Source organism: Rhinopithecus roxellana, chromosome 21 (genome assembly GCF_007565055.1).
Source record: "Rhinopithecus roxellana isolate Shanxi Qingling chromosome 21, ASM756505v1, whole genome shotgun sequence".
NCBI lineage: Eukaryota > Metazoa > Chordata > Mammalia > Primates > Cercopithecidae > Rhinopithecus > Rhinopithecus roxellana.
The window spans coordinates 2,394,298-2,419,308 of NC_044569.1; the positions used below are offsets into that span (position 1 = coordinate 2,394,298).

The 25,011-nt window shown below is 43.8% G+C and overlaps 1 protein-coding gene across 1 annotated transcript in view; it reads right to left on the reverse strand.

Annotated features, from left to right (window-relative positions):
• Positions 1-25,011, reverse strand: part of TMEM241 (transmembrane protein 241) — a 143,331-nt gene that overhangs the window by 102,790 nt on the left and 15,530 nt on the right. Inside the window, exon 4 of the mRNA XM_010383238.2 lies at positions 4,881-4,962. Within this exon, the coding sequence (XP_010381540.2) occupies positions 4,881-4,962 (82 nt within the window). The remainder of the gene's footprint in view (positions 1-4,880; positions 4,963-25,011) is intronic.

A 25,011-nucleotide genomic window follows, 5' to 3' on the forward strand; every position in this document is an offset into this window, starting at 1 on the left:
CCCAGCTACTCGGGAGGCTGGGCCAGAGAATGGCGTAAACCCAGGAGGCGGAGCTTGCAGTGAGCTGAGATCCGGCCACTGCACTCCAGTCCGGGCGACAGAGCGAGACTCCGCCTCAAAACAAAACAAAACAAAACAAAAAAAACAAAAAACAAAAAACACAACGCGACAGAGGGAACTGCCTCTCATCAGCAGTAACAGGGACATTAGGGGCGGATGCTCCATTCTGCACCAACGTTTACACTCTTCCTTCGTGGATCCAAATTCCTGTATGATATCGGAGCCAAACAAGGAGAGAGGGGACCCGCGGGTACCATTTTGCTTAACTGAGTAACATACTCCACATGGGTTTAATGATCCATGTGTGTTTCCTCACCAACATCCTCCCACCGCACACACAGTCCCATCTCCATCCTCAGTATGTTGAGTGAATATTGTGCTCACGGAAGAGAGAAACAAGGACAAGCCATTAAGAAGGACCAAGATCAAGGAGCTCAGCCAGGAAAACAATTCGTGTCCTGTCAAGGTGCCTTGACCTAGACTTGCAGGGTCCCTCCAGCTGCAGACCCTGGCCTCCCCCAAACAAGCAAACAGCATGGCTTGAGCCAAATCACCAATGCCAGGATGGCCTCTCGCCACCAAACTCAGTAATGTAGGAATTTGTACATCTGTTCTGAACGCTGGCCAGCACAGGCTGAGGCAGTCCTGTCCAGCTGAGAAGGTTTTTGACCAGGAAATTATAACAAGAGTCATGAGCCATCAAAGTCATACTGTCCCTCCAAGACTGACACTCACCCATCAGAGCCATCATCACTGTGACCTTACTCAGTGTAGGACAGCCGGGCAAGCAGGCCTGAATCAGCCCAAGTCCAAACCACATTTCATCGAGATTGGTGACAGAAAGTGCCTGGCACATGCTTAACATCAAACAGTCATGGTGGCTGTTCCCATGGTGAGCTGTGTGTCTTTCACTCCCTGCCCCATCCCTTTCAGTTCCTCAAGGTCAGAAACCGGGTCTTGTTTGTCATTATGTCCCCAGCACATAGTAGGTCCCGAATAACTATATGGTAAATAGATAGCTACAAGAAAAATCTCCTTTCCCTTAACTCTGTAGATCATTTGGTTGTGAGTCTGAGGTAGAAAAATCAACCAAGAACTTTTCCCATGGCATCTGTGCAGAGTTAACTCAGCTTCCTACCAGGAGCTACACATCAGGAGAACAGAACTTCAAGGCCTTGTCAGATAAAGGAGGGCTTAAGTGTTTTGCATAACAATACATCTACAGATTTTAATGGAGCACTTTTCCCCCATTCCTTATGGATTCATTCAACTGACAGCTTGGCACCAGCATATTGATGCCTGTTTTCTATCCAACACAAACTGTACAAGTGCCTCATGTTTATCCACTCTATGAATTTCTAAGCAACAATGTAAAAACAAAGAGCTCAGAAAACAAAGATGCTGGGTTGAGTTATTTTACTATAAAACAATAATAAGCATCTGCTTTCTGCCCTCCTCCCACTCTAATTGGGTGTATTTGGTTTTTGGTTGTTTCCCTTTGTTCAAAGATTTTGAATTGCAACAGCTTCTTTTTGCTTATTTAAGAAGACTGTGCTCTCAGCAGGGTGCAGTGACCCGTGTCTATAGTCCCAGCTACTCAGGAGGCTGAGGCAGGAGGATGACGTGAGCCCAAGAGTTTGAGGCCAGCATGGGCAACACAGTGAGACCCCCATCTCTAAAAAATGGCTGTGCTCTACGGGAATGCCACTCAAAGTGCTGGTCCTCAAGAAGATAAGGACTTGGCAAGAGAATGTAAAATCAATGCATTGCTTCCTTCTTCGAAATGTCTTGCTATGAAAAACAAAAAGCCAGCTTAATTAAACAGTGTGACTAGTGCCAAAGTTGATCTCCTCATGGACAGGTAACAAAGAATTCAAAGACCGGTACAGCTGCAGATCACAGCTCAAGAAGCCCTGCTGTAGGCTGCAGAACTCCCCACCTGCCTGAAAACACACTAGACTGACATTCACCATGGTCTTCTGAGAGGGTTTGGCCACCTCATAACAGTACCTCTTTTTTTTTTTTTTTTTTTTTTCATGGTAAAGCACTCCAATATTGAGGATCCATTACAACCTGCTCTCCATATGTGGGATCCAGGCAGAGATCCTATGTGACTAGGCCTCTAAGTGTCTGCAACCACAGTGAATAGTTCAGGAAAGTCTTGATCCAGGGTTGGCCAATCAACATAATTCCAACCTTGTGGCCAGTTTTCAGATCAAGGATGGGTAGTGGCCCTGACTGACCCAATCAGAGTGAAGCCTAGGACTCATACAGGAACTACCAGGAAAATGTTCTCTTACCACTAAAGTTGTGAGAATGTGAGGCTGCACCCATTGTTGGGGGCAGCTGTACAGCACTCATTGTGGTGGTAGGGGCGGGCTGGATGTGAAAACAAAGACGGGGAGCAGAATTGAAAGACAGAGAAACTGGATTCTGAGTATAATACTGGAGCCTCTGGACAAAGCCATTTGTGAAGTAGGTTTCTACCCCAAGACTTTTCAGTTATATGAACTGGTAAATCTTCCTTTTGCTTAGATCAGTTTTTGAGCTTTCTAACACTTGCAACTGAAAGAGTCTAATGTTATACAACGACTACTACACCCTGGGCTCACTCTAAAATCCATATGCATTGGTCCTAAAGAAACAATTCTGAAAAGGCAAAAGGTGGAGAGTTAGAAGAGCTGCCATTCCAGGTGCAGTAGCTCGTGCCTGTAATCCCAGTGTTCTGGGAGGCTGAGGTGGGAGGATCGCTTGAGCCCAGGAATTCACCAGTCTGGGCAACAGAGCAAGACCCCACCTCTAAAAGAAAATAAATAAATAGCTGGGTGTATTGGCACATGCTTGTATTCCCTGCTACTCGGAAGGCAGAGGTGGGAGGATCACTTGAGCCTATTGAGCCCAGAAGGTCGAGGCTCCAGTGAGCTGTGATTGTGCCACTGTACTCTAGCTTGGGCCACAAGATCACAAGAACAAGACCCTGTCTCAAAACAAAAACAAAAACCAAAAAACAGGAGCTGCCACTCTCTGGGACTAGAGGCAGGTTTAGCAAGACTTTCCACACCTATGACTCTTCCTCTGTCAAGTGGTTAGCAGCTGCCTCACCTATCATCTGTCAAAAGATTGCAAGAATCACATAAAAGGACACAAAGGAAATCACTCTGGAAGCCTATGAAAAAAAGCACTGTATGAACAAAAAGTATTATTATTATGAACGCAACACCTTGTTATTCAAACTTCAAAACTCTGGCAAACGTAAACTATCCAGAGCCTAGAAAAAAATTTAAAAGCACTTGAGCAACACACTGCTTTTACCAAAATTTGATAGTCTATGGCATAGGAGAGGAAACACTCTCTGCAGGCCAAAGGGTATAAACTGAGACAGTAAGAGCCTGAGAACAAAGAAGGCGCAGCAGACAACCAGGGCAAGCCTCGTGGTCTGAGCTGAGCAGCAACGTGCACCATGGGTCAGTTCTCAAGCCCACCCAGGAAGGTTCTTCCCCATTGCATATATCACCCCATCTACTCAAGCTTATGAATCATGAAAGAAAAATGAGGCCGGGCGCGGTGGCTCAAGCCTGTAATCCCAGCACTTTGGGAGGCCGAGACGGGCGGATCACGAGGTCAGGAGATCCAGACCATCCTGGTCTACACGGTGAAACCCCGTCTCTACTAAAAAAAATACAAAAAACTAGCCGGTCGAGATGGCGGGCACCTGTAGTCCCAGCTACTCGGGAGGCTGAGGCAGGAGAATGGCGTAAACCCGGGAGGCGGAGCTTGCAGTGAGCCGAGATCCGGCCACTGCACTCCAGCCTGGGCGACAGAGCTAGACTCCGTCTCAAAAAAAAAAAAAAAAAATGATTATTTAACTTCAAAATTACAGTCCTCACTGCTATTTTGCAACTTTAGAGTTGCTGTCCTAACAATAACATTGTTATCCAATTAGGCAGAGTTTATTTGTTTGTTTTTACTGTTTTTATAGCTGAGATCTAAGGGGCTAACATAACAACAAGGATGTTACATTAAAAGACTAAATTGTTTTGCACATTCTGCACTTTCCCCGAAGTCAGAATACAACTATTTTCTGATAGATAAAAACAGTTAGCAGTCATGGTACAAGACTGGAGGAGGTATTAACATCATTCCTGATTTTTAAGCCACCTTCTGTTAATGATGGTTTTAATGGATTCTCTTTTGATGGCAAAGTAAATAAATTTTTGGAGTTCCAAATAATGTATCTGGAAGTAGCTTTGCTCTTCACAGGTCCTGCCTTTGAGGAGCTCAGTCCTGCTGGGAAGTGGTGGGAGAACAAAACAGTCAGCTTGTTTCACTAGCTTCCCCATGAACAGGACATCAACCCTGTGCCAGGCATTTGCATCCACAACCAAGCTCACCAGGCCACATTACCAATGGGCAGGGTTTGGTTCCTCAGAAGCAAGGAGTAGTTTGGGCCCTGCCTCTCTGCTCCCATGGACAGCCTGCATTCAGGAAGAGCTGGGGCATTCCCACTCTGCCCATCTCCACGGGCAAGCAGTCCCAGCAGGGCCTGTCTCTGGCCAGCTCCACAAATACCACTACTCTTTTTCTCCCTGTGCATCCCCACCTTGTAACACAAGTTGGCCTTCCCTGTTATCTGATTATCTTCAACTCAACAAAAGGGGGCAATAGGTCCTATGTTGGCCTCGGGCCCAAGACTTGTTCTCCAATCTAGCTTTATCATTATTAAAGTGATTCTTTGCCCTTATTGATCTGAGGCATGGTAAGTTAAAAGGCAAAGGGGAAAGGCAGAGAGGAGTTGTTCCCCCTGAACCTCTAACACTTACCAGTCTGGACAAGGCTCTGGACCCAGCATAGATCATACCCACAAACAGTGCTGAAGCAGGAAGCCACGCCAGAACATGAGATCTGAAAAGATGGGGAAAAAGCAGTAACATTTTTGCCACTTTTTGTTAAGAAAGACATAGCTGTAAAGGTTGACCCTCCAAATGCATCAACTACAGCAACAGAGGCTGTCTAAACATCCCTGGCAGATTTGTTGAGTGAGATGTGGTCTTTATCCACTGAGTAGTGGAGGCAGACAAAGCCATCCTACCCACAATCCCATTGTTACTGATCACCTAGCCTAGGAGGTCCCAGAAATGGAAATGGTAAACGCCTTGCTGCAGCTTGGAAGAGAGAACAGATTGCTTATTTTTCTAGGGCAGTGAACAATTATTCTTTGGATTTTAAGTAGCCAAAAGTTTTGAATCCACAACAAATTATTAAAAATTGAAAAGGTTATTTACCCAGGCACTACACCAAACAGCTCCATGGAATCACAATAAAAAGAACCAGTTTCAAGGGACGAAGTTGAAAAAAATAATCCCAGAACTTCATTTGGGTGGCCATAGTCTGGCTTTTTCAACCATTAACCTGGCATTGCCGGAATTCTGGTTCCAGGACTCTTCAAGGACTTCCGAAGGGTACATTTATTTTTCAATTGTAGCCACACCAGGAACTGCTTTTCTCTTACAAGTCAGAATCAAAATCCTAGTTCTCACATGCAGTGCATATCACTGAGGTTGCAACCTGCTTCTCTCATTAGTTAGAAACGCATTTTATTTGCCGGGCACGGTGGCTTAGGCCTGCAATCCCAGCACTTTGGGAAGCCAAGACAGGTGCATCAGTTGAGGTCAGGAGTTCTAGACAAGCCTGGCCAACATGGTGAAACCCCATCTCTACTAAAAATACAAAAGTTAGCTGGGCATGGTGGTGGCGGGCGCCTATAATTCCAGCTACGCGGGAGGCTGAGGGAGGAGAATCACTTAAGCTCAGGAGGAAGAGGTTGCAGTGAGCTGAGATCAGGCCACTGCAATCAAGCCTGGATGACACAACAAGACCTTGTCTCAAAAAAATAAAAAAGAAATACATTCGATCTACTAATTCAAGTTCCCAGAGTTATCCCAATAATGAATAAAAATAAATGAAACTATTCCAGCAGGATATAACATAATAATCCCAACTAACTCAATGAACTGATCTCCTGGCATGATGCCTGCTCAAGAAATGGTCTTTGTTAATTTTATTAGCATGGGCAGGCACTCCATCCAACATGAGGCCTGATATGTACAACTTCCCAGAGAACCTAGCATTTAAATGTTTCCAATCTCTAGTAAGGGCCTTCAAACCTTACTTGCTGTATAAATTCATTGTGCAAATAGTCACAGCAACTTACAAGGTGCTGAGAATGATCAATAACAGCAGCATCACAGGTAACATTTACTGAGCACTTGCCACAAACCAGGCACTTTGCTGGCTTTTTGTTTTATATGTTTTAAATGTTTTATATGCTGCATTTCTGTTTTAAATGTTTTATATGCTGCATCTTTCTTAAAGTTACACAACAATCGTATGAGGAAGGTATTTATTATTACCCTCATTGTGCAGATGAGGAAACTGAGACACAAGAGTTTAGATAATTTGCCTGTGGTTAGAAGAGCTGGTAAATGGCAAAGCCAGAATTTGAATTGAGGTCTGTCTGGCTCCAAAGCCCTAGCTGTTAAACGTCCATTTGTATTTTGCCTTCACGGACCTCATAATCTAATGGGAGACACTGACATACAAATAGATAAGCTGCAAACACTCAGATAACTGACCAAGCGGCCAATTATCTGAGGGATATTCTGTCCTCACTAGTCCTGCTGCGATAGATGTCAGCATCACCAACCAAAAGATGAACAGATCAAGGAAGATCCCATCCTCCATCGCAATGGGTCAGAGGTGACATCAGTCAATTGCTAGTCTTCTAGGAAATGGCTTTTCCCACTTGACATTAAGCTTGCATGAATCAAGGGAGGCAGGATACAGGCCCATGGCCTGTTGTGCACCAGAAGGAAGCCCACAGCACATACTGCAGGCAGGGCATTGAGGAGGAAGGAGGAGGTGCACTGGGTGAGACGGCAGCTGGCCTCACTGCGGGAGGCCCAGGACTTTGGAATGTAAGGTCAGCGAGGCCCCAGACATGTGTACTCCATGCCCTCTTAAAACAAAGAAAACTGCTGAGTTATATATTCCAAGAGGCATCAGGGTGTCTGAATGGCCAGGGACGCGAGGAAAAGAAAACATGCCGAGGGAACACCTTGTATTTTAACCCTCCTACCCTCAAATACAAAGAAATAACTTTAACTAGAAAAGAGATACACAGGACTAGCAGGACCAAACAGACTTCTGGGAAGTGTTAGAGGACAGCGGAGTGAGCATCTGGCTCCAGACGTGGGACCACCTCCCAGGCACAGAATCCCGGTGCTTGTGTTCTCCAAAGTCATCTCCCTCAGGGGCAACAGGGCCAAAGCAACACACACTCATGGCACTTCAGACACACAGGAGAGGTGGCAGACTGCAGAGCCACCATGTCAGCGTGACGGCTGTATTTCTCCACCACACACCAACCTAAGACCATAGCCACTGCTAAGAATAATACACTTGAATCACTGGAAAAAGTGCTGACAAAACAGGTGTGGGCAAGGCAAGTGTGAAGGGATAGGGCAAAAAGGAAAAAGAATTAAAAATCAAAGACTCTGGATTTGTATTGTTTCAAAGTATCAAACGTCTCATTCTACTTTAACCATGTACTTCAGTGGAAAATCATAGAGTATATGCTAAGTGTAGTATATGCAAGAAAAGGACACCAGTCAACAATCCACGCACAAACGAAAAGCCTTACCACAAAATCAGCAAATTAATGCACATTTATATGTCTTTAATTAAAATAAATAGATTGTTTCAGCGAAAGATGATTCCCTAGGCCAGGTGCAGTAGCTCACACCTATAATCCCAGCACTTTGGGAGGCCAAAATGGGAGGATAATTTGAGGCTGGGAGTTTCAGACCAGTCTGGGCAACACAGCAAGCCTGTCACTACAAAAAATTTAAAAATTCAGCTGAGCGTGGTGGGTTGAGACTGTAGTCTCAGCTACTCAGGAGGCTAAGGTGGGAGAATCGTTTGAGCCCAGGAGGTCAAGGTTGCAGTGAACCATGATCATGCCATTGCTCTCCAGCCTGGGCAGCAGGGGTAAGACCTTATCTCTTAAAAAAATACATAAAAATAGGCCAGGAGCAGTGACTCACAGCTGTAATCCCAGCACTTTGGGAGGCCAAGATGGGGAGATCACAAGGTCAGGAGGTTGAGACCAGCCTGGCCAATATGGTGAAACCCTGTCTCTACTAAAAATACAAAAATTAGCTGGGTGTGGTGGCCGGCACCTGTAGTCCCAGCTACTCAGGAGGCTGAGGCAGGAGAATCACTTGGATCCGGGAGGTGGAGGTTGCAGTGAGCCAAAATCATGCCACTGCATTCCAGCCTGGGTGACAGAGTGAGACTCCATCTCAAAAGAATAAAAAATAAAAAGAAGATTCCCTGATTTATGTGACTTTCAATTAACCCACTAATAATCTGACTGACAGAGTCAGAAAAGGGAGCTCCTGGATATATTATTAATGTCTCCTCCACCCCTCAAATACACTGTGTCACACGGGAACTGTATATGTTTTGTTCATATAAAATAAATGAAAACACTACATTGATAACTGTTATAAAGGAGACTAAAGCACTATGCTATACCATGAGGGAAACTGACCTAATCAGTGAGAATAGGGAAATCTTACCCATATAAGTAATGTTTGAGATGAAATTCAAAGTTAAACTGGCTACAGGAGACAGGGTAGAACAGTGCAAGGGATGCGACATTCCAGACATAAACGTGGCATGTGCAAAGGCCCTGTGGCAACAGGAAATTGCAGGAAGGCAAGTGTAGCTTGAGTAGATGGAGCAATAAACTCAGGGTAGGGAGGGCATAATATGGTCTAATTTGCATTTTGACAAGGTTGCTCTGGCTACAGTATGGAGAACACGTTGGAACAGGGTTAGGGCTAGTGCATTAAGACAGGAAAAAGTTGAAAAGGCTTGACTGGAGAAAATCATTAATTCAGTCTTGAAAATTATGAATTTGAGATGCTTTTAGGACACCCAGCCAGAGATATCAAGTAGGCAACTGGATCACGGATCCTTTCCTGTCCTCTAGTGAGCAAGAATGCACTGTTAAGTATGTCTTACATTTGGTTTTACTGTATTTCCTTATCCTTCAGTTTTGAGAATAAAATATACAAGACAGGCGGATCATGAGGTCAGGAGATTGAGACCATCCTGGCCAACATGGTGAAACCCATCTGTACTAAAAATACAAAAATTAGCTGGGCGTGGTGGCCTGTGCCTGTAGTCCCAGCTACTTGGGAGGCTGAGACAGGAGAATTGCTTGAACTCAGGAGGCTTGCAGTGGGCTGAGTAGAGGTTTCAGTGAGCCGAGATCACGCCGTTGCACTCCAGCCTGGCGACAGAGCGAGACTCCCTCTCAAAAAAAAAAAAAAAAGGCCAGGCACAGTGGCTCACACTGGTAATTCCAGCACTCCCAGCACTCTGGGAGGCTGAGGCAGGCGGATTACAAGGTCAAGAGATAGAGACCATCCTGGCCAACATGGTGAAACCCCATCTCTACTAAAAACCCAAAAATTAGCTGGGTGTGGTGGCCCGTGCCTGTAGTCCCAGCTACTCAGGAGGTTGAGGCAGGAGAATTCATGGAACCCAGGAGGCAGAGGTTGTAGTGAGCTGAGATCGTGATACTGCACTCCAGCCTGGGCAACAGAGCAAGACTCCATCTCAAAAAAAAAAAAAAAAAAAAAAATTTCCAGGTCCAAGGGAGTTTGTTCACCTCTTGAACCAAGTGAGGACGCAGCTGGAAGGCACCTCCTATGACTCAGAAAAGTGGGCCCTCACCAGTCATCAAATCTGCTGGTGCCCTGATCTTGGACTTCACAGCCTCTAGAGCTGTGATAAATAAATTTCTGTTGTTTATTTATTTATTTATTTGAGATGGAGTCTCGCTCTGTCACCCTGGCTGGAGTGCAATGGCACTAACTTGGCTCACTGCAACCTCCGCCTCCTGGGTTCAAGTGATTCTCTTGCCTCAGCCTCCTGAGTAGCTGGGATTACAGGTGTCCACCACCACACCTGGCTAATGTTTGTATTTTTTAGTAGAGACGGGGTTTCACCATGTTGGTCAGGCTGATTTCCAACTCCTGACCTCAAGTGATCCGCCTGCCTTGGCCTCCCAAAATGCTGGGATTACAGGCGTGAGCCACCACATCCGGCCAATTTCTGTTGTTTATAAGCCAGCTGGTCTATGGCATTTTGTTACAGAAGCCCAAATGAACTAAAACACTCGTTAACTCATTAATATTCATTAAGCACCCACTATATTCCAATCTTCTAGTCAATGAAGACACAGCTCTTAATATGACAGACCAAGTCCAGCGGGAGACTTAGGCAATAAACAGACTGTAGTAGTCATGGGAGGAGAGAGAGGGGTGTGGGGGAAGGAGAGAGAAAGCCTGTTGCAATGGCTGACAGCTCCACATACATAATTTGAAGAACTGTTGACGCTTATTCCTGCTGCTCAGGAATAAGGATTTGGATCTCTGGCTTTACAGGTTTCCACAACTGTTACTGTGCTGTCACCATCCAGTGGGGTCAGACCTTTCAACAGTTAGTTACCTGGTATGTATAAAACCCATGACAACTAAGACTTCCCTACTTTTCCAGGTAGTATAGAGATAAGGTAAAGACATGAGCTACAAGTGTAGTGCTTCTTTGTGCTTTTGTCATCTCCTGAAATATTTTGTAAAATCATTTCTTCAGGAAGAAATGAAGCTACAACTTTAAAATCCTAGTTAGTTCTGCTGTACCTAAGGATTATTTTGTAGGGAGATACGGCAACAAGTGATACAACTCATACCTGATTCTGGGTACTACAGAATATAATCCTATAATATTTACATGGTTATCCGAATCTTTTGAAATTATAGTTTTCTTGCTCCCAAGGAACTACCAGCAATTTGCAGATTAACTTTAGCCAATAGCTCTATGAGACAGAGAAACTTCACACGTTTCCCTGGGCTGGGCTATGTTCTCAGTTCTAGTGTAAGCCAGGTCATGTAGGGGTGGCGGCAGGAAGGATGTACATAGTCCAGGGCAAATGGTTTCATAGAGTGGAAAGAATGTGACCTTTGTAGTGTTACAGCAGATAAGGAGGCCATTAGCCTGATCCTGTCTCTGCACTAGAGGCTCCTAAGTAAGCAGACCACACCCAAACTTGGATGCATTTCTTGTAACTGACCGAAAAAGAAAAACCAAAACTGAGCCTCAACCAATTACAGTCAACCAACCAACTGGTTAAAAATCAGGGACCTCCCACTGAACTATACCCAAAGAAAGCCAATGCCTAGCTATAGCCAATTATGTAGTATCTTTATTTCCACATTTAGCTACTTCAGCTATAAAAGCTCACAGCCAGGCTGCTGCAGTAGAGTTCTCTAAGCCTCCTCTCGTTGTGAGTGCTGCCTGAGTCATGAATTGTTGTTTGACCAAATAATCTCTGTTAAATTTATTTTGTCTAAAGTTTTTCTTGTCTTTATTTATTTAGGGATAGGGTCTCGCTCTGTTGCCAGGCTGGAGTGCAGTGTGCCATCACGGCTCACTGCAGCCTCAACCTCCCAGGCTCAAGTCATTCTCCCACCTCAGGCCTCCTAAGTAGCTGAGACCACAGGTGCACGCCACCATGCCATGCTAATTACCTTATTTTATTTTTGTAGAGACAGTGTCTCCCTGTATTTCTCAGGCTGGTCTTGAACTCCTGGCCTCAAACAACTCTCCCACTTCAGCCTCCCAAAGTGCTGAGATTAATAGGCATGAGCCACTGTGCCCAGCCTAAAGTTTTCCTTTTAATGTGGTCAGGCAAAACTGGATCCATATCCATAGTCTGCAACGAGAACTCACTTTTTTCATTTATCAAATGGGGATAATAATGTTCAGAAGGATTCTGAGAAGATAAGAGAATGAATATACAGTATTTGGGGGCAGGGCACGGCACATTAAAAACAACAACCACCTCAATAAATGTTGCCCTTCTGGCTTTTCTATACATCAGTGAAAGGACAGAAACCATCAAGGAAGACTGAGAGATCTGCCTACATAAAATGCAACAGCTAAAAACACCATAAAGAAAATCAACAGAAAATTAACAAACCAGGAAAAAACATTGGCAACATATGAAACAAGCTGGAGTTTAATATCCTTAATGTATGATAAATCAACAAGAAAAAAAAAATCAGCTCTCCAAAAAAAAAGTCACTGGACAAAAACAGGTAATTCTGTCTGTCTGTCTGTCTCTTTCTCTCTATCATACACACACACACAAGAAATATAAATGGCCAATAAACATATGAAAAATTATCCAACTTCCCTAATAATAAAAGAAATTTAAATTAAATAATTTTGAATTAAAGATACATCAGGCTAAAATAAAAAACAAATAAAAAAATAAAAAATAAAAAAGATACATCAGGCTTTGCCCAAGAAACTAGCAATTTTTAAAAGTTATATCCAATAGAGGGGATGATGAAACCAACATCTTCACACTGCTGTGAGATACAGACTGGTATCTTTCCGTAAGGTATGTACGTACTACTTGGCTGCATTTATCAAAAGCCTCAATATGCATACTTTTTGAGCCAGAAAATTCACTTCCATGACGTTATCCTTGGATATGAGTAAAGTTACCTACAATAAGGTTTTCATTTACAAGTGGAAATAAAACACACTCTGGCCTCATTGCTGGTCAGCAAATATGCCAAGCACCTCAGGGTTGGCTACTGTTTCCTCTGCCAGGAACCCTCTTCCCGCAAATTACCTGCATGGCCCGTTCTCTCACAGACTCAGATATCTGCCTAAAAGTTATTTTATCTGTGAGTCCTTCTTACCCACTCTATATAAAATAACCCCCAGTCCCCTGGCCTGTGACACACACACACACACACACACACACACACACACACCCCTAACCTCTTACTTGGCTATATTCTTTACATGTACCATGATTGACACATTATGCACTTATAGTTTCATGTGTTTATTGTCTCTCTACCTCAACTAGAACGTCAGCTCCACAAGGGCAACAATCTTTGTTTTGCTCCCTGCACATCTCCAGCACCAAGAACAATGCCTGGCATATGGCAGACACTCAAATATTTGCAGAATGACTCTCCAAGCATTACTTTGGTAACTTAAAACATTTTTTTGTCTTCTCTCTCTAGATTGTTACAAGAGGAAAACAGCAGCAACAAAATCCAACTATGACCATAACTGACATTTCTTCCTTTTCTCTAGCCCTTTAGAGACTTTGCTCTGAACAGAATTGCTGGTGTTGACAGCTACTCGGTTTTCAAGGGCAGGGATAAAAGCAAAAAATGCCTACATCCCACACCTGTCTCTCTGAAATGGCCCTAATGGGGGAATTCTAACAATTTCAAATTCAATAAACATTTATTAACAATCATGTTGTAACCTAGAACTGTGACAACAACTAACTGCATTAAAAAACACACATATTTTCCTTTAATAGACATGAACTTAAACTTAGACTCTTGGAATAGAGGTAGTTATTGTGCTTTTTATATCTTATCTCTCTTTTACTTATTAAAAAGTAGTACCTGGCTGGGCGCAGAGGCTCACAGGTTTAATTCCAACACTTCGGAAGGCCAAGGCGGGCGGATCACCTGAGGTCAGGAGTTCCAGACCAGACTGGCCAACATAGGGAAATCCTGTCTCTACTATAAATACAAAAATTAGCCGGGCATGGTGGTGGGCACCTGTAATTCCAGCTACTAGGGAAGCTGAGGCAGGAGAATTGCTTGAACCCAGGAGGCGGAGGTTGCAGTTAGCCAAGACTGTGCCACTGCCCTCCAGTCTGGGCAACAATAGTGAAACTCCATCTCAAAAAGAAAAAAAAGAGAAAAAGTAGTATCTATCTATACCAGAAATTTTTGAAAATACAGATAGTCAAGGAAAAGATTACAATTACAATGCTACTCCCCACAGGAAACCACTGTTAATACCTTACTATATGTCCTTCCAATCAGTGTCTATATGCACACATATGAACACTCAACAAAAACGGGATGCTATTGTACACATTGTTTACAACCTGCTTCACATCTTTCCATGTCAAAAAAGTCATCCCCAATTTATCAATAATTGAATACCAGCCCTACTGCTGGACATTTAAGCTAATCCTACATTTTTACTATTCTAATACTGTGTGGTTACCCTTAAATATACAGTTGGCCCTCTGTATCCATGGATTCAATCAATCACAGATCAAAAATATTAGGAAAAGGACGGGCAAGGTGGTTTACGCCCTGTAATCCCAGCAGTTTGGGAGGCCGAGGCAGAGGATCACCTGAGGTCAGGAGTTTGAGATCAGCCTGGCCAACCTATAGTAAAACCCTGTCTTGACTAAAAAAAATGCAAAAATTAGCTGGGCATGGTGGCACATGCTTGTAGTCCCGATTACTTGGGAAGCTGAGGCAGGAGAATGGCTTGAACTCAGGAGGTGGAGGCTGCAGTGAGCTGAAATCACACAGCTGCATTCCAGCCAGGGCAACAGAGCAAGACTCTGTCTCTAAAAATTAAATAAATAAATAAATAAATAAGTATTTTTAAAAAGGATGGTTGCATCTGTATTGAACATGGACAGACCTCTCTCTTGTCATTATTCTCTAAACAATACAGCATAACAACTATTGACTCGCATTTACGTTGTAATCTAGAGATGATTTAACATGTATGGGAGGACATGTGTAGATTATGTGCAAATACTGTGCTGTTTTATATCAGGGACTTTAGCATCTGGAAATGTTGTTATCTGAGAGGGATCCTAGAACCAGTCCCCCACAAATATCAAGGGTCAACTGTATTCTTGTCTCATATTCATGGTGTTTTTGCGACATGCAGGATAAATTCCCTGAAGCGGAAATGCTATTAAAAGATAAGTGCATTAAAGTTCGTAACTTGGGGCTGGGTGTAGTGGCTCATGCCTATAATCCCAGCACTTTGGAAAGCTGAAATGGGCAGATCACCTGAGGTCAGGAGTTCAAGACCAGCCTGGCCAACATGGTGAAACCCCATCTCTACTAAAAATACAAAAATTAGCCAGGCATCATGGCAGGTGCCTGTAATCCCAGCTACTCAGGAGGCTGAGGCACGACAATTGCTTGAACCTGAGAGGCAGAGGCTGCAGTGGGCCAAGATCGCACCACTGCACTCCAGCCTGGGCAACACAGTGAGACTCCATGTCAAAAAAAGAAAGAAAAAAGTTCATAACTGGGTACCAAATCACCTTCCAGAGAGGTTGTAATGACCTGCCTTCCTTTATAGATCTAATGCTGTCTGATTCTAGGATAGCCAGAGGCCTGAACATTAGGAACAAACTAGGCACATGCAACTAATGCAACAACTCGCCACCTCTAATTCTTCAGCTGATGCCATCTGGGCCTCCTGTGCTGGTTTATTCTTTCATTGTCCTGTTGGCCCACAAAGGAGGCAAGATGGAATTAAATCCTGAGAAGGTCCTGGTTGGATCTCAGGTGCCTGTGGTGTGCGGGCCTCTAGGGAGCTACTGAGCTACAGAAGAAGGGAAGGGAAGGGAAGGGAAGGGGAGAGGGAAGGGAAGGGAGAGGGAAGGGAAGGGAGAGGGACGGGAAGGGAGAGGGAAGGCAGAGGGAAAGGAAAGGAAGGGAAGGGAAGGGAAGAGAGAGAGAAAGAAAGAAAGAAGAAAGAAAGAGAAAAAGAAAGAAAGAAAGAAAAGAAAAGAAAAGAAAGAAAGAGAAAGGAAAGAAAGGAAAGAAAGAAAGAAAAAGAAAGAAAAGAAAAGAAAGAAAGAAAGAAAAGAAAAGAAAAGAAAAGAAAAGAAAAGGAAAGAAAAGAAAAGAAAAGAAAAGAAAAGAAAAGAAAAGAAAAGAAAAGAAAAGAGTGTGTGCTGTAGGGTCTCCCAACAACTCCTAGCCACAAAGACTGCAGACCTTACCATGTTGAAGGACTATTTGCCAAGGGGTCTAATTTGAAAACTGTGGTAATAGATGATCTTTCTTAACTATTAATAAGCACAACTATTGCATCTTGTTTGAATCATGGGCCTGTTTTTTGTTTCCATACACACTCTATCATCCCTAAGAACCCTGATGAACAAAGCATTTTACAAGAAGCTAACAAAAGTCTGTTGGCACAGTTTACAAAACTGTTGTTATTGAGATGAAGGCTAATTAAATTAAATTACTTGTTTTTCAAATAGAGCATGCATTATTGAGAGAACATCTGCTCCCTGAAAACAATTTGCAGTTTAGCTCTTCGTGGGTGCTGAAAAGGCTCCTGAAGCTGAATTTTTGAAAAATTCTATGTTACACTGACACCTAGTGGATCATAAAATAGTTTCCAAACATGAAAATAAGACAGCAAAAGGCCAGGCATGGTGGCTTATGCCTGTAATCCTAACATTTTGGGAGGCCGAGGCAGGAGAGGATCACTTGAGGTCAGGAGTTCGAGGTCAGCCTGGCCAACATGGTGAAACCCCATCTCTACTAAAAATACGAAATTAGCCAGGCCTGGTGGTACGCACCTGTAATCCCAGCTACTTGGGAGGCTGAGGCAGGAGGATCCCTTGAACCCAGGTGGAGGTTGCAGAGCCAAGAACATGCCACTGTACTCCAGCCTGGGCAACAGAGCAAGACTCTGTCTCAAAAAACAAACAACAAAAAGAAACCAAGGTTCATGTTGACTACTGGCATTGCCTAAAATACTAATACCTTACAAATGTAAAGTCAGTATTTTCTTTAAAGTTGGAAAGGACTTCTGCATATTACATCACTAATTATAGAACACCTCTAGATTTCTTTTTTTTTGGTCCACTACTGGTGACTATGCTCGTCAGTCTTATTGTCCCCTTTCTCCCTTCTTCTCACTTTCTTTAGACTTTTCTCTTTCATTCTTTACTCTTCCTCCTGACTCAGAGAGGATCACATTCCCTTCACAAAGTCCAGCCCTAATATTTCTTGAACCCAAGAGCCCCGTGATGATAGTTTCTCATGGAGCATAATTTAGATGTGGAGTCAAAGAACTATGGCCCATAGACCAAACCCCACCTGCTGCCTGTTTCTGAAAATAGCATTTTATTGGCACACTGTCACACCCAACCGTTTATGTATTGTCTATGGCTATTTTTATGCTCTAACAGCAGAGCTGAGTAGCTGCAGCAGAGATAGTAGAGCCCACAAGGCTAAGATATTTACTCCTGGCACATCTGTTGGCCCAATTTAGAATAAGGCAGCCTGAGTCCCAACCTCTGGACCTTACTAGTTGTGGTGCTCAAGGCTTCACACACTAGGCAGTGCCCTGGGCTACACACAAAGGACCACATGACCATTGGGTTTCTGTAAAGTCCCCCCCACTTTTTTTTAAGAGAGAGGGTCTCACTATGTTGCCCAGGTTGGTCTCAAACTTCTGGGCTCAAGTGATCTTCCTGCCTCAGACTCCCAAAATGCTGGGATTATAGGCGTGAGCCACTGTGCCCAGCCTCAAGCTCCATTTCTCAAGGCACTTTCATCACTGGCTCTTCCTAGCTCTCTGACCGTGCAGAATCATAACTTCTTCCCACTTCATGTTTCATTTTTTCTGGTCCAAGATTCTCAACACGTAATCTAGTTCATGCTGAAATGGAAATCTTCAGTAAGGTTCTGACAATCCCTAAAGCCCAGTAAGAGCTTCAAAGAAACCAGTCTACAGCTCCCAACACCACAATGTTTGAAAGGCCACTGCTCTGCTCTCCTTCCCCACCAGGCAGTCAGGCTTTGACCCTGCTGCAGTGTCAGGGGCTGTTACCCTGTACCCTCCACTGTCTGGGCAGTCACCTCCTCCAGCACCACCTTATCTACCTCACCCCTTCCTGGGAGGACCAAGGCTAGATGTGTCACTGGGTGAGCCTCAGGAGATGGACTACAGGAAAAGCACAGAACAGAGGCAATGTTAGTATAAAAAAATAGAGTTGGCTGGGTGTGGTGACTCACACCTGCAATCCCAGTACTTTGGGAGGCCAAGGTGGGTGGGTAGATCACTTGAGGTCAGGAGTTTGAGACCAGCCCGGCCAACATGGTGAAACCCCGTCTCTACAAAAAATACAAAAAAAAAAAAGAAAAAGCCAGGCATGGTGATGTGTGCCTGTAGCCCCAGCTACTTGGGAGACTGAGGCAGGAGAATTGCTTGAACCTGGGAGGCGGAGGATGCAGTGAGCCAAGATCAACCCACTGCACTTCAGCCTGGGCGACAGAGGGAGGCTCCGTCTCAAAAAAAAAAAAAAAAAAAAAAAAAAGGGCCGGGCGCAGTGGCTCATGCCTGTAATCCCAGCACTTTGGGAGGCTGAGGCAGGTGGATCACGAGGTCAGGAGTTCAAGAGCAGCCCCTGGCCAAGATGGTGAAACCCTGTGTCTACTGAAAATACAAAAATTAGCCAGGCACGGTGGCAGGAGCTGGTAATCCCAGCTACCTGGTAGGCTGAGGCAGGAGAATCGCTTGAACCTGGGAGCAGAGGTTGCAGTGAGCCGAGATCAAGCCACTGCACTTGAGCCTGGGCAACAGTGTGAGAAAGAAAAGCGAAGCAAAGCAAAGCAAAGAAGGAAGAGGAAGGAAAGAAGGAAGGGAGGGAGGGAGGGAGAGACAGAAAGAAAAGAAAAGAAAAGAAAAGAAAAGAAAAGAAAAGAAAAGAAAAGAAAAGAAAAGAAAAAAGAAAAGAAAAGAAAGAAAAAAGAAAAAGGAAAGGAAAGGAAAAGAAAGGAAGAAAGAAAGAAATAGAGTTGGGGTGGGGTGCGGTGGCTCACGCCTGTAATCCCAGCACTTTGGGAGGCCTAGGTGGGTGGATCACCTGAGGTCAGGAGTTCAAGACCAGCCAGACCAACATAGCGAAACCCCGTATCTTCTAAAAGTACAAAAATAAGCCAGGTGTGGTGGTGCCCGTCTGTAATCCCAGCTTCCTGGGGGGCTGAGGCAAGAGAGTCACTTGAACTCAGGAGGCTCGTGAGCCAAGATCACGCCACTGCACTCCAGGTTGGGTGACAGAGCAAGACTCCATCTCGAAAAAAAAAAAAAGTACAGCCAGACACAATGGCACACACCTGTAGTCCCAGCTACTTCAGAAACAGATGGGGAGGATTACCTGAGCCCAGGAGTTTGAGGCCATCATGGACAACATAGCAAGATCCCATCTCTAAAATAAATAAATAAATAAATAAATAAATAAATAAATAAATAAATAAATAAATAAATAAAATGTATGGCCAGGCATGGTGCCTCATGCCTGTAATCCCAGCACTTTGAGAGACCATCAGGAGAACTGCTTGAGGTCAGGAGTTTGAGACCTACCTGGGTAACATAGTGAGATGCCATCTCTACAAAAATTTTAAAAATTAGCCAGGCATGATGGCTCACACCTATAGTTTCAGCTACTCAGGAGGCTGAGGGAGGAGGATCTCCTAAGCCTAGAAGTCGGAGGCTACAGTGAGCCATGACTGTACCACTGTACTCAAGCCTGGGCAACAGAGCAAGACTCTGTGTCTAAATAAATAAATTTTTTAAAACAAATACAACGTGGACCCTAAATGATTGGTTAACTGTTCATTTCTTTATAAACAGTGCTAAGTTAATTTGGAGGTTTTATCAAAGATACTTGTTATGGTTCTCCAGCAAAGACTCTTGATGAAAAATTAAGGGATGTGGCTTCTGTTTCATCTCAGAAATTTCTGGTCACAAAGGTATTGTAGCATAAAATTTTTAACTTAGAATTTCTCATCTTTGAAAGCTTGAGAGTTCAAACTTTGCTCTCTTACTTATGCCAGATGAAAAGTGGCAAGCAGGTTAACCTGTAGCCTGGCAATACAGGAGTTATAGGACTGCGTCTGAAGTCGCCAATGAAATTACACCTGAACCTGCCTTCTACAATGGTTCCAGAATCAAAAAAAGAATGCCATGGTCTCATGGTGCTAACAGATGTCCAGTCAGATAAAACAGGTCACAAGGTTCTTTTAGAACCACTTTTTGCAAATACAGGAAGCCTTTAGCAAAGGACTTCAGCATCTGCTGGAAAAATTGCTTCAATGTTCTGCAATGGCTTGGCAACCAGTAACTGCCATGTATTGACAAGTTTATGGCTGTACAACAGTGCTATCTGTCCCAAGATAGACGGTTACAAGAGCCTCGACCAAGACTAGGTGGCAACAACCAGTCACCAGGCAAACACCTAGGCAAGAGAATGACCCCATAAGGTTGCTATGTAGAGCCAATACTGGCAGTCACAGGAGATACGGCCTCTTTGCAATATAAGAAATGTGTTGGTTGGGCACGGTGGCTCATGCCTATAATCCCAGCACTTTGGGAGGCCGAGGCAGGCGGATCACCCGAAGTCAGGAGTTCGAGACCAGCCTGACCGACATGGTGAAACCACATCTCTACTAAAAATACAAAAAAATTTAACTGGGCATGGTGGTAGGTGCCTGTAATCCCAGCTACTCAGGAGGCTGAGGCAGGAGAATTGCTTAAACTGGGGAGGCAGAGGTTGATGTGAGCCGAGATCATGCCATTGCCCTCCAGCTTGGGTGATGAGAGCAAAACTCCATCTCAAGAAAAAGAAAAAAAAAAAAAAAAAAGAAAAAAGAAATGTGTTGCCAGGTCCTGAGGCTCATTTGACATATGAGAGGGAATGGGGTCCTCTTTGAGCTCCAGGTTAGAAGGGCAATCTAAATGAGTTCTCCATGGCCTGTGCTGCCCAGTCCTAACTTAGGGACCCAGTCTCCAGCCCCACCATTACAATCCCCACCCCACAGTAGCCTCTGGGACTCCAAACTGTCTTCCTGATATTTCCATTTTTAGAAAAGCCAAATCTCTGTCATCTCTGCATTCATAGTTACTCAATAAAACTGGGCTTCACTTCCCTAATGACATAATCAGAAAACCAAGCCCAGGAGGAAACAGTAGCCACAGCAAATACAAACTCAGCCCAGCACACACGAAAGAACGTGGGTGTTGGATCTTTCTGCTAAACATCTGGTAGCGCTCCTTCGCCAAGGGCCATGGCAATTGGAAATCCTGAGCTGTACCAGCAGTTACAAGATCCACCAAAAACCCAGATATGGAGATCTTTGACAAAAAGTTTAATGGAGCTATGGGTGGCTGTGAATACACCTACCTACAGGAGACAGAGGTGAAAAGACTTCTATGGTGTTTAGCTAGGAGCTAAAAAGAAGATGTGATCACGGATATTCCGAGATAGGTAGAACCCAGCAGCACACTGTCAAGTCCAAGGGATAAGTGTCTAGTGGGTTTCAAACTTCTACAGTCAAAGGACCACTTCTTCCAGGGAAGCAATCTTGAGAATCTTCAGCCAGTTCTGCTAGTCATTGCCAGCCCTTCAAAACACCAATTAGAAGGCTGGGCACAGTGGCCTGTAATCCCAGCACTTTGGGAGGCTGAAGGAGTAGGACTGCTTGAGGTCAGGAGTTAGAGATCAGCCTGGGCAATATTGCAAACCCCCATCTCTACAGAAAATTAAACAATTGGCTGGGCGTGGTAGTGCCAGTCTGTAGTCCCAGTCACTTGGGAAACTGAGGTGGGAGGATAGCTTGAGCCCAGAAGAAGTTCAAGGCTGCAGAGAACTAAGATTGAGCCACTGCACTCCAGCCTGGGCGACAGAGCAAGACCTTACCTCAAAAAACAAAATGATAAAAGTATGGAGAATTCTATCAACAGATAAATGCATAAACAAAACGTGATGAATACATATGGACATTGTTCAGCCTTCACAAGGAATGAAATTCTGATTCATGCTACAACATGCATGAAACTTGAAAACATTAATGCTAAGTAAAACAAGTCAGACACCAAAGAACAAATATTGTACAACTCAGTGTATACAAGGTACCCAGAATAGGCAAATTCATAGACAAAGAAAGTAGAACAGGAGCAATTGCGGGGGGAGAATGGGAAGATACCATTTAATGGGTACAGAGGTTATGTTTGGAATGACGAAAAAGTTCTGGACAAAAATAGTTATGATGATTGTACAATATTGTGACTATAACCAATGCCAATGAACTATACACTTAAAATGGTTAAAATGGGAAATCTTATGTTATACATATTTTATTAATAACACAATAAACAAAAAATTTTTTCAAGTGAAAAATGGCATTGCTTTTAAGAAAATATGAGTAAGTTAATTTTTAAAGATGGCTATTAATAAGTAAATAATTTACATCAGAAATTATGTGATAATTAGAATCAGCAAGGAAGACTCATGTTGATCTGCACCAGTGGTCCCCAGGTCATAATGTGATAGCCAAGTCCCTCATTCTGGCCCAAGCTCCTGCTTCTTCGAACGAATATGTTTACCCATTTGGAGCTAGGGTCCTTCAGTATTTAAATATTGCAACTACCGCAGGCCTTGTGAATTCTGTATCCCTATTTGTTTAAATGAAGCCCAATTCTTTTTTTTTTTTTTTTTTTTGAGACGGAGTCTCGCTCTGTCGCCCAGGCTGGAGTGCAGTGGCCAGATCTCAGCTCACTGCAAGCTCCGCCTCCCGGGTTCACGCCATTCTCCTGCCTCAGCCTCCCGAGTAGCTGGGACTACAGGCGCCCGCCACCTCGCCCGGCTAGTTTTTTGTACTTTTTAGTAGAGACGGGGTTTCACCGTGTTAGCCAGGATGGTCTCGATCTCCTGACCTTGTGATCCGCCCGCCTTGGCCTCCCAAAGTGCTGGGATTACAGGCTTGAGCCACCGCGCCCGGCCTGAAGCCCAATTCTTACTGAACTATCCACCATAACAATGGAGTATTTAGTAAGACTTGTGCTTAATATAAATATAGAATCCCAAAAGTATCTTTATTTCATCCAATTAAGGATACTATACCATGAAAATGCAAAATTGTGACTTAATGAACTTCTCCTTTGGATTAGCTAAGCATATTGTGTGGAATATTCCTTCTGGATATGGATTATGATATAATATGGTCAGGTACATTAATGTACACCTATGTTCCCAGGATCTCTCCTTCATAAAACTTCTTAATACTAGTTTTTTGTTCTCTGGTTTTAAATTTTCAGGAGAAGCCAAAATTATTATTCTTTTTTCTTTTTTCTTCTTTTGAGACAGGGTCTCACTCTGTCACCCAGGCTGGAGTGCAGTGGCATGATCTCAGCTCACTGCAACCTCTGCCTCCCTGGCTCAAGCGATTCTCCTGCCTCAGCCTCCCAAGTAGCCATGTTGGGCTCATTTTTATATTTTGAGTAGACAGGGGGTTTCACCATGTTGGCCAGGCTGGTCACCTCAAGTGATCTTCCTGCCTCAGCCTCCCTAAGTGCTGGGATTATAGGCATGAGCCACCACACCTGGTCGAAAAGCCAAAATTATTAATATTACCCTGAACATGTTCTCAAATCTTCTCCAGAGTGCCAAACAAAGGAGTGACTTAACAATTAAGCAGTTAATCTGATTAATGGAGAAGCTGGGCAGAGTCATCACAAGGTGAATGACTTGGCCTGCTCATTCAGCTGGGATGTTTACTTTATTCATATTAACCTTAACTTAGTTTTCTTTTCACTTTGTGCATCATTTCAGGATAGGAAGAATGTTCTCAAAGAATCAGGAGGATATCTAGGTGAGGCAGGAGTAGATAACCAATTTGGATTACAGTTTTGGCTAGATAATGTCATCATCTTTAAAATTTTTCTTTTTTTTTTTTTTTTTTTGAGGCGGAGTTTCGCTCTGTCTCCCAAGCTGGAGTGCAGTGGTGCAATCACTGCCTCCTGGGTTCAAGTGATTCTCCTGCCTCAGCTGGAATTACAGGCATGCGCCACCACACCTGGCTAATTGTGTATTTTTATTACAGATGGGGTTTCACCATGTTGGTCAGGCTGGTCTCGAACTCCTGACCTCAAGTGATACACCCGCCTCGGCCTCCCAAAGTGCTGGGATAACAGGTGTGAGCCACTGCACTCGGCCTAAATTTCTTTTAAACATATTTAAAAGGCTGTTTTAATAGAATCATAACAACTAACGTATTGTGTGATCTGGATTGGACCCCGGACTAGAATTTTGGAGTGGAGGGCTATAAAGGATACCATTGAGATAACTGGCAAAATATGGTCTTTAAGTGGGATAATAGTATTGTATCAATGTTAATATCTCCCCAATTTTGATAATTTTATTGCAGTCTTATAAGAGAATGTCCTTGCTCTTAGGAAAAATACCCTAAAGAATTCAGAAGTAAAGAAAAGAGACATTTCCTGTCAAATCTACAACTTACTTTCAAAAAGTTCAGGAAAAAAAAAGTTTATATATTTATATACGTATGTATGCATACACATATACATATATGCACAGTACATCAAGAGAAAATGATAAGAAAGGCGTGATAAAATAAGGGAATCGCCGGGCACGGTGGCTCACACCTGTAAATCCCAGCACTTTGGGAGGCCGAGGTGGGCAGATCACCTGAGGTCGGGAGTTTGAGACCAGCCTGACCAACATGGAGAAATCTCATCTCTACTAAAAATACAAAATTAGCCAGGCATGGTGGCTGGTGCCTGTAATCCCAGCTACTCGGGAAGCTGAGGCAGGACAATCGCTTGAACCCAAGAGGCAGAGGTTGCGGTGAGTTGAGATTGTGCCATTGCACTCTAGCCTGGGCAACAAGAGCAAAACTCCATCTCAAAATAATAATAATAATCATAAGGAAATCTGAGTAATGGGTAGAGGAGTTCATTATATCATTCTAACTTTTCTATAGGTAAGAATTTTTTTTGAGGCACAGTATCCTGCTGTGGCTCAGGCTGCAGTGCTGTGGTGTAATTATGGCAAACTATAGCCTTGACCTCCCAGGCTCAGGTGATCCTCCCTCCTCAGTCTCCCGAGTAGCAGGGAACACAGGCACGCACCACACCTGGTTAATATTTTTCTTATTATTTTTGTAGAGGTGGGGTCTCCCTATGTTG